Source organism: Acomys russatus, chromosome 10 (genome assembly GCF_903995435.1).
Source record: "Acomys russatus chromosome 10, mAcoRus1.1, whole genome shotgun sequence".
NCBI classification, from domain to species: domain Eukaryota; kingdom Metazoa; phylum Chordata; class Mammalia; order Rodentia; family Muridae; genus Acomys; species Acomys russatus.
In genome coordinates this window covers 36,924,495-36,934,734 of record NC_067146.1, presented here as the reverse complement: position 1 = coordinate 36,934,734, position 10,240 = coordinate 36,924,495, and the positions used below count along the sequence as shown (strand labels likewise).

At 42.3% G+C, this 10,240-nt stretch overlaps 1 protein-coding gene across 1 annotated transcript; it reads left to right on the top strand.

Annotated features, from left to right (window-relative positions):
* Positions 1-4,570: 4,570 nt before the first annotated feature.
* LOC127194266 (60S ribosomal protein L29-like) lies at positions 4,571-5,195 on the top strand. Its single transcript, XM_051151577.1, has one exon. It carries the CDS (start codon positions 4,615-4,617, stop codon positions 5,077-5,079), a length of 465 nt encoding a protein of 154 aa, XP_051007534.1. The 5' UTR covers positions 4,571-4,614; the 3' UTR covers positions 5,080-5,195.
* The last annotated feature ends 5,045 nt before the right edge of the window (positions 5,196-10,240 follow it).

Below are 10,240 nucleotides of genomic sequence, written 5' to 3'. Positions count from 1 at the left end.
GATACATATACAGACACTTCTGTGCAGAATACTTTAAGTGAGGTTAACCTCTGACATGCATCCTGGTTACAGTGCTGTAATAAGACCTACCCTGAAAGAAGGGTGTGCCATCTGGTGTTCTTGGGTCCTAGACTATATCAAAAGGAAAAGCCAGCTGAGCATGAGCACCCCCCCCCCCCATTCTCTGCTTCTTGACTATAGGTGCCATGTGACCAGGTGCCACCCCCTCAAGCTCCGCTGCCATGACTGCCCCACTCTGTGACCTGTACCTATGAACTGTAAACAAACATAAACTGTCCTTAAGTTGCTTTTGCCAGGTTATTTTATAGTAGCAACAGGAAAAACAACTAAGAAACCACATGCTGCTTAGTTTGTATTATTTTGTTTCTTTGTTTGTTTGTTTTGTCAATTTGACACAAACCTAGGTCATCTGAGAAGATGGAAATTCAGCTGAGAAAACAGCCCCATCAAACTGGCCTATAGGCAACTCTGTGGGGGTATTTTCTTGATCAACAGTTGATGTGGAATGGCCCATCCCAGGACGGGTAGTACTACCTCTGGTCTAGTGGTCCTGACCAGACAGCAAACAGAGCTGGGCATGAGGAGCAAACCAGTAAACAATGTTCCTCAGTAGTTTCTTCTTTAGTTCCTGCCCCACCACCACCACCACCACCTCCAGGTTCCTTCCCTACTTGAGTTCCTCATGCCTTGGCTTTCTTCAATAATGGACTGTGATCATGACTTGTAAGATGGAATAAAGCCCTTTTCCCAAGTCGTTCTTGGTCATGGCCTTCATTACAGCAAGAGAAAATAAACTTGGACTTGGACAACCAAATCATAACCATCAGGAAACTCTCTTAAAATGCTAAACTCAACTGAAATGGTACGTTGGAAAACAGAATTTACATAGCCCAAAAACATCATTAGATAGCAAATGAATGAGACTTCTAGAGCAACAAAATTCTCTATCCAGTAATTAGTTTTGGAATGCCATCTTGAGAGAGAGTTACACTACTCTTGTTGTTTTTATGTTTGTTTGTTTATGGTGTGTGTCATCCAAGCACGTCACTGCCTGCATATGGTGGTCAGCGGACAACTTGATGGAGTTGGATTTTCTGGGGCTTGAACTCATGCCCTCAGGTCTGGTGGCAAGGTCCTTCATCGGCTGAACGAAATCACTGGCTCTGTGCATATGACTCTTCTTCTTGCTCAAATATTGGTTTTTAACTAAGTTTTCAAATGTCAGAATCGAGAAGAGTCCACTCGGGGAGGCTGAGAGGATGGTTCAGTTGGTAACACGCTTGCCTCCGCAGCACGTGGACCTGAGCTTGAGTTCCAGAACCTAGCCAGCTTGGCCTGCTTGGTGAGTTCCCAGCCAAGGAGAGACCGCGTTTCACTGACACTGTTCCAAAACCAAAGTGGGAGCTGGACTGGTGACTCAGTGGGTAAAGCACCTGCCTTTCAAGTGCAAGGACTTGATGGGTGCTTTATATCATGATCCTAGACAGTAGACCTGGTGTGGGGTTTTGAAACCTCAAAGCCCACTCTCAGTGACACTCCTCTTCCAATAAGGCCACACCTCTTAATCCTTTCCAAACGCCCATTCCCTAGTGAGTAAGCATTCAAATATATGAGCCTATGAGGGGCACTATCATTCAAGCCACTGCAAACACTGTAGTACGTGTGTCTATAATCTAAGCACTACTGCCCTAAGAGGGGAGATGGAGACAGCAGGGTTCCCAGAAGCTCAAAGGCCAGCTGGTCTGGCTCCTGCAGCAGACTGTCAAAATAAGAAGATGAAAGCCAACACCCAGGTCCTCCACACTCCACGTTCCACATGCCCACACCTGTGCACACAAATGCTAGTGTGTACACATATAAAAATTAATAATAAAATAAAACATTTTAATGCTAAAAATCTTTATAGATAATGTAGAATCGAGGACCAATCTATTTAATATAGTGGTTGGTTGCCACAGGTTGCTATAAATTGCAATGCAATGTGTCTATCCTGCTTTTAAATGTGTTATGAAATATGCACCAATTTTAAATACTTATATCTTACATAAATTTATGTTTTTATATTTTCCTTCACAGATTTGTTCTCAGGAAACCGCACTGGTGCCATTACCTTATAAAACATGAGGATTTTTGTATGGGGGCCTTTGGATTTTTTTTAACTTTTGCTTTCACTACAAACTGGTGAAGTATATTCACTTACAGAATATAATCTGATGTTATGAATTACTAATATAATGTGCTTAGGGTGTTGTTTTTAAATTGAATACCCCCACAGTGATCATAAATCTTACTTTCTAGGAAAGGTTCTTAGCAACTGAAGACTTTTCTGAGAATCCAGAAACTTCCTGAAAGAGGCTTAAAGGGATGCGCTTTGGAATCAGGAAGGGAAAATCATTTTCAAAAGATCCTAGATATATTTAATGAGCTGTTAAATATGTAAATCATTTGTTAAGAAAGGCATTTCAAAACACAACCATATTTCATATACATGGACTCTGAATTTAGTGTCCCTAAAGTCAGATTACATTTCAGACACATTTTGTCCTGGTAATAGCCAAGAAAGCTTATGAACCAGATAAACAGCAGTTTTTGCCTTTCGTTCTTTATACCAGTTGCTGCTCCTGGCTTAATGTAAAGCCACACCCATAAACCCTACTCCTCCACATTGCTAAAGCAAGCGTTTCGTTTTATTTATACATATCCAGTCAAAGCCCCATCTGTCCTCTCCACCTTTCTTCTCACCTCCCTCCCTGTTACCCCCAACATTTGTTCCCTACTCCTCAGAGAAGGGGAACCCCACCCCCAGCATATCAAGTCACATCAGGACTGAGGGCATCCCCATCCCCTGTGGCACAGCAAGACAGCCCTGCCAGAGGAAAGCAACAAAAGAGCAGACAGCAGAGTCCACATCAGAGCCAGCCCCCATTTCCCTCACGAGGGCATCCCCACGATGAACAGCTGCCCATCAGCTACATCTATTCAGGGTGCCCAGTTCCAGTCCATGTGTGGTCCCTGGCCAGAGCCCCAGACTCCACAGGCCTGCGCTGGGCCCTGGTTAGTTGGCTCTGTTGGTGCTCCCATGGAGCTTTTATTCCCTCTTAGTCCTCCATCCTTCCCCCAACTCTTTCCCAAGACTCCTCAAGCTGCACACCATGTTTGGCTGTGGGTCTCTGAATTTGTTTCCATCAGCTGCTTGGTGGAGCCACTCAGAGGGCAGCCATACTAGGCTCCCATCTGCAATCACAAAAGAGTGTCCTCAATATTGCCAGGGGTTGGCTGTCTCCCATGAGTGGGTCTCACGTTGCATGATTTCCTTTTTTTTTTTTTTTTAATAGCTGAGCAGTATTCCATTGTGTAAATGTACCAGTTTCTTTATCCGTTCTTTGGTTAAGGGACATCTGAGTTGTTTTCAGTTTCTGGCTATTATGAACAAAGCAGCTATGAACATAGTTGATCAAGTGTCCTTGTTGTATACTGGGGCATCTTTCGTATAGCTGGGTATATACGTGGTGTAGCTGGGTCTTGATGTAAGGCTATTCCTAATTTCCTGAGAAAGTACCAGATTGATTTCCAAAGTGGTTGTACAACTTTGCACTCCTGCCGATTGCTGGAGGAGTGTTCCCCTTTTCCACATTCTCGTCAGCATGTGCTGTTGCTTGTGGTTTTCATCTTAGCCACTTGGACAGGCGTGAGATGGAATCTCAGAGTTGTTTTGATTTGTATTTACCTGATGACTACAGATGTTGAGCATTTCTTTAAGTGTTTCTTGACCATTTGATATTACTCTGTGGAGAATTCTGTTTAGCTCTGTACCCCAATTTTAATTGTATTATTTGGTTTGATTGTGTTTAATTTCTTGAATTCTTTATATATTTTAGATATTAGCACTTTGTCAAATGTACAGTTGGTAAAGATCTTTTCCAAATCTGTAGGCTGCTGTTTTGTCCTATTGAAGGTGTCCTTTGACTTACACAAGCTTTTCAGTTTTATAAGGTCCCATTTATTAATTGTTGATCTTAGAGCCTGAGCTGTTGGTGTTCTGTTCAGAAGTTGTCTCCTGTGCCAATGAGTTCAAGGATCTTCTGCACTTTCTCTTCTAATAGATTTCGTGTCTCTGATTTTATATTGAGGTATTTAATCTACTTGGACTTGAGTTTTGTGCACAGTGATAGATATGGATCTATTTGCATTTTTCTACATGTGGTCATCCAGTAAAACCAGCACCATTGGTAAAGATGCTTTCATTTTTCCAATGTATAGTTTTGGCTTCTTTGTCAAAAATTAAGTGTGCATCAGTGTGTGGGTTTATTTCTGGATCTTTGATTCTATTCCATTGACCAACAAGTCTATTTCTATGCTAATACAATGCAGTTTTTATTACTACAGCTCTGTAGTATAGCTTGAAGTCAGGAATGGAGATACCTCCAGAAGTTCTATGGTTCTATAGGTTTGTTTTTAGCTATTCTGTTTTTTTGCTTGTTTGTTTGTTTTTCCATATGAAGTTATAATTGTTCCTTCAAGGTCTGTAAAGAATCATGTTGGGTTTCTCTTCCGGTCCCAGGCGCTGTGGGAGCCGCCGGTTACCGTGTAGACATGGCCAAGTCCAAGAACCACACCACACACAACCAGTCCCGCAAATGGCACAGAAATGGCATCAAGAAACCCCGGTTACAAAGATACGAGTCTCTTAAGGGGGTTGACCCCAAGTTCCTGAGGAACATGCGCTTTGCCAAGAAGCACAACAAGAAAGGCCTGAAGAAGATGCAGGCAAACAACGCAAAGGCAATGAGTGCCTGTGCAGAGGCCATTAAGGCCCTTGTGAAGCCTAAGGCCGGTAAGCCCAAGATGCCAAAGGGCCCCAGCCGCAAACACAGCCGGCTCGCTTTCATCGCTCATCCCAAGCTTGGGAAGAAGATTAGAAGCTACATGAGCAAGGGTCGTAGGCTGTACCAACCACAGCCCAAGGTTCAAACCAAGGCGAAAGCCGCAGCTAAGGCCCAGGCTGCAGCCCCAGCTCAGGCTCCCAAAGCTGCCCAGGCCCCTGTGAAGGCCCCATAGAAAAGGCTTCTGCCTATGTGAAGACAGATGGACTGGTGTGACACAACCACCTACACACTATTTACAGATGACCAGTGTCCTATGCTATTTTTACAAATAAACCTGAGGCAAGCTCTGTTAAAAAAAAAAAAAAAAAAAGAATCATGTTGGTATTTTTATGGGGATTTCATTAAATCTGTCAATTGATTTTGATAGGATGGCCATTTTTACTATGTTAATCCTACTGATCCACGAGCATAGGAGATCTTTGCATCTTCTCATATTTCAAGGTCTTGTCATACAAGTCTTTGACTTGCTTGGTTAGAGCTATAGCAAGATATTTTATATTATCTGTGGCTATTGTGAAGAATATAGTTTCCCTAATTTCTTTCTCATCCCATTTGTCATTTGTATACAGGAGGGCTACTGGTTTTTTACATTAATCTTGTATCCTGCCACTTTGCTGAAGGTGTTTATCAGCTGTAGGCGTTATCTGGTGGAATTTTGGGGGGTCACTTATGTATATTATTATATCATCTGCAAATAGCGATACTTTGACTTCTCTCTTTCTAATTTGTACCCCCTTGATCTCCTATAGTTGTCTTATTGCTCTAGCTAGGACTTCAAGTATTATATTAAAGAGATATGGAGAAAATGGGCAGGCAGCCTTGTCTTGTCCCTGATTTTAGTGCAATTGCTTTGGGTTTCTCTCTATTTAATTTTATGTCGGCTATCAGCTTGCTGAAATTTATTATGTTTAGGTATGGGCCCTGTATGCCTGACCTCTCCAAGACTTTTATCATGAAGGGGTGTTATATTTTTGTCAAAGGCTTTTTCTCCCTTTAATGAGACAAACATGTGATTTTTTTTCTTTCAGTTTGTTCATATGGTGGATTATATCGATGAGTTTTCATATGTTGAACCATCCCTGCATTCCTGGGATGAAACCTACTTGATCATGGGGGAAGATGTATTTGATATGTCCTTGGATTTGGTTTGCCAGTATTTTATTGAGTATTTTTGCATCAATGGTCATGAGAGAAAATGGTCTTAAATTCCCTTTTTTGTGGTTTAGGAATCAGGGTGACCATAGATTCATAGAAAGAGTTTGGCAATATACTTTCTCTTTTTATTTTGTAGAATAGCTTGAGGAGCATTGCTATTAACTCTTCGTTGAATGTATGGTAGAATTCTGTGCTAAAACCATCTGGTCTTGGGCTTTTTTTGGGGGGGGGGGGCTTTTGATGACTGTTTCTATTTCCTTAGAGATTATTAGCCTGTTTAAACTGTTTACCTGATCTTGATTTAACTTTGGTAAGTGAAATCTATCAAGAAAATCATCCATTTTCTTTAGATTTTTCTAATTTGTAGAATACAGGCTTTTGAACTAAAGCACAATGCTTCTTTGGATTTCCTCCATGTCTGTTGTTATGTCCTACATTTCATTTCTAATTTTGTTAATTTGGATACTCTCCCTCTGTTTTGTAGTTTGGCTAAGGGTTTGTCTATCTTGTTGATTTTCTCAAAGAAAGAGCTCTTGATTTCATCGATTCTTTGTATTGTGTTCTTTGTTTCTAAATTATTTATTTTTGACCTAAGTTTGACTACTTACTATCACCTCCTTCTATTTGATGTGTTTGTTTCTTTTTGTTCTAGAGCTTTCAAGTGTGATGTTAAGTTGCTAGTATGAGAATGTTCCAATTTCTTTATGAAGGCACTGAGTGCTATGAACTTCCCTCTTAGCGCTGCCTTCGTTGGGTCCCCTAAATTTGGGTATGTTTGTTGTGCCTTCATTTTCACTGAACTCAATAAAATCTTTAATTTCTTTCTTTCTTTCATCCCTGACCCAGTGGTCATTGAGTAGGGAGTTTTTCACTTCCCATGAGTTTTTAGGCTCCCTGTTGTTTCTGTTGTTCTTGAAATCCAGCTTTAATCCATGGTGGCCTGATAAGATACAAGGGGTTATTTCAGTCTTCTTGTATCTGTTGAGCCTTGTTTTGTGACTGAGTATATGGCCAATTTTGGAGAAGGCTCTGTGAGGTGCTGAGAAAAAGGTATATTCTTTTGTGTTTGGGTGAAATGCTCTATAGATATCTGTTAGGTCAATTTGATTCATGATGCCTGTTAGTTTCCTTATTTCTCTGTTTAGTTTCTGTCTCAATGATCTGTCTATTGGTGAGAGTGGGGTGTTGAAGTCTCCCACCATTAATGTATGTGGTTCAATATGTGATTTAAGCTTTACTAATGTTTCTTTTATGAATGTGGGTACCCTTGCATTTTAGGTATAGATATTCAGACTTGAGGCATTGTCTTAGTGTATTTTTCCTTTGATGAGTATGAAGTGTCTTTCTTATCTCTTTTTATTAATTTTGGTTGAAAGTCTATTTTATTGTATACTAGAGTGGCTACTCCAGCTTGCTTCTTGAGTCCATTTGCTTGGAAACATTTTTCCAGCCTTTACTCTGAGGTAATGTCTATCTTTACTACTGAGGTGCTTCTTTTTCTTTTTTTCTTTCTTTCTTTCTTTCTTTTTTTTTTTTTTTTTTGTATGCTGCAGAATGATGGGTCCTGTTTTTGCATCCATTCTGTTCTTGAGGTGTCATATGGCCCTGGGTTTTATTGCTTGTATTCTTACACTGACCTCTAGCCATCTGGTTTACCTTGGTGTTAGTAAGTCTGTTGGTGCCTGCTGGTAGTAGGTCTCTAGGATTGTAGGTAGAGCTGGTGGTTCCAAGTGCTAGTAGACCTCTGGTTTTCCTGGGTGGTAACAGACCTCCAGAGATACAGGGAGAACTTGCAGTCTCTTATGGCTGCTGTTCTCTGGGATTGCAGGTGGAGATCGGATCCAGGAAATAGGGCAGGCTGGGAGCTGTTGGGCCCTGATGGCTGTCTGTCTCTGCTGCTCCCTGATGGTTGGTGTTATTCCCTGATGGCAGCTGGTCCCCAAGAGTGTTGTTTGTTGGTGGCTGCTGGTCTCCAGGACGGTTCCCTGGTAACTGGCTTCAGGACTGTTGTTCCTTGATGGTCGTCTGTCTCCAAGACTGTTATTCCTCCATGGCTGCCTGCCTTCAGGACTACAGATGGAGATGGGGTCTGGGAAATGGAGCATGCCCAGGAGATAGAAGGTGGATGCACTGAGTGGGGCTGGGACAGATGGCCCCAGGGCAGACAGTGCCTCTGGTGACAGGCTCGGTTGTTTCCTAATGGCTGCTGGTATCTGGGATTGTAGGTGGGTGTGGGATCCCAGGAGATGGAATGTGGCGCTCCCTGCCAGGATGGAGCTCAGGAGGACCCAGGGCAGACTCTGCCTCTGCAACCAGGCTGCAGTAGGCCAGAAGTTGGGGGAGGGCTCTTACCTGTTGTTCCCAGATGGCTGCCTGCCTCAGGGACTGCAGATGGAGATGAAGCCTGTGAAATGGGGCGTGACAGGGAGATGGAGAGTGGAGCACACTGGGGAGGGGGAAAAGGATCTGGTGAACACAGCCCAGGGCAGACTTCACTTTTGCTGGCAGCTCTATTGCTCCATTGTGGCTGCTGGTCTCTAGGACTGCAGGTGAGGATGGGGACCCCAGGAGCTGGTGTATGGACTTCCCTACTGGGAGGGTACTCTGAGGGCCTATTTGTACATATAGTTAAATGGATGCTTTGCTCTGGTAATCATGCATGGTTTCTCTTGGGTTCAAAGTAGCATCCGAGGGTTTCACAAAATCTGAGCTGGAAATTACAGTCCTGAGCTAAGACCCTGGCAACACAGGATTATAGAAGGAGCTGGTATTATTTCAAGTCAGGATTTCCTCCCATATCCAATTTCACCCAAAGTCAAGCATTAGTCAGCCTGCCTGCACCTTTCATATTGCAGAAAGGAGATTTGATTAATGTGATTTCTTTGTGGAAAAATCTAAGAAGATTACGGCACAATGATATAGGGAAAGCATCCCCTTTCTCAACCTGACACTCCAGCGCTGCAGAGAGGCCACCAATCCTGTTGGGACAGTGTTAATGCTAACTGCATCTGAAAAAGGAAAAACCCACCACAGGGGGGGAACTTTCCATTTTTCACGTTTCAGTTTTTGTCTCTAGATCTAGAGGCTGGTGTTGATTCTCCTCTGTGTCACTAAGCAATGGTTCCCAACCCTCCTAATGCTGTGACCCTTTAATATAGTTCTCCATGTTGTCGCAACTCCCAACCATCAAACTATTTTCATTGCTACTTGATAACTGTAATTTTCAAGTACTATGAATTGTAACATACATATCTGATCATACAAGATATCTGATGTGTGACCCCTGTAAAAGGATTGTTTGACACCCCCCAGGGGTCGAAACCTACCTGTTGAGAACCACTAGTATGTTGGCAGGAGAGTGCGTCATCCAGGGAAAACTTCACCAGTTGTTTCCTCCATTCTCCTCACCCTCTTTGTGGGGCTGTGTTCCCTTGGGGACAAAGTTAGGACCTTTTACACGTTTCTGTAGTCAGTGAAGCACAATCAAAATAAATCCAATTACAATCATTGGTGTTCTGATAACTACTTCCCATGTGTATACTATGTCTTTCTGACATAAGGAAATCAATTCACAACTGATAAGCATGCATATATATCCATAAGCACATCAAACGCCAGGCATCTCTTTCATTTTTATTTTACATATGCCTGCATGAAAAGAATATGCCGAGAGGAAAAAAAAAAAAAGAATAAAATTAAAATAACTTTCCCTCGACCCTTTCAACTTTCAGAAAGTGGGTACCAAGCTCCCACGGCTTTGTTCAAGTGAAAGGTGTTTAAGGGTGCGCTAGATCAGGAAGCAAATCACTCTGAAAGAGCAGTCCCAAGGTTGTTTTCTCCTTAGACTATCACAGTAGACATGAATCTAAAGATGAAGTAACAATAGAAAGGTTTACAGAGCAACCATTTCTCTGCTACCAGCTTAGACAGCTTAGGGCTCGTAGGGAAAACCCTCTGCTACGCTGACGAGGAGCCCCTTGACCCCAGACGTCTCTTTAGAAACCCAACAGCCCATACAAGGCTATTTAAATGGATGCAAAATCTACCTTACTTCTCAGTAAGGGAAAGAAACTCATAAACCTGATGCTTTGCATGATGACCTCAAATACAATGTATACTCTCATGTCACAACACTGAATGCCGATTTTTACAATAAGATGGGCTTTTGACACTTGTTA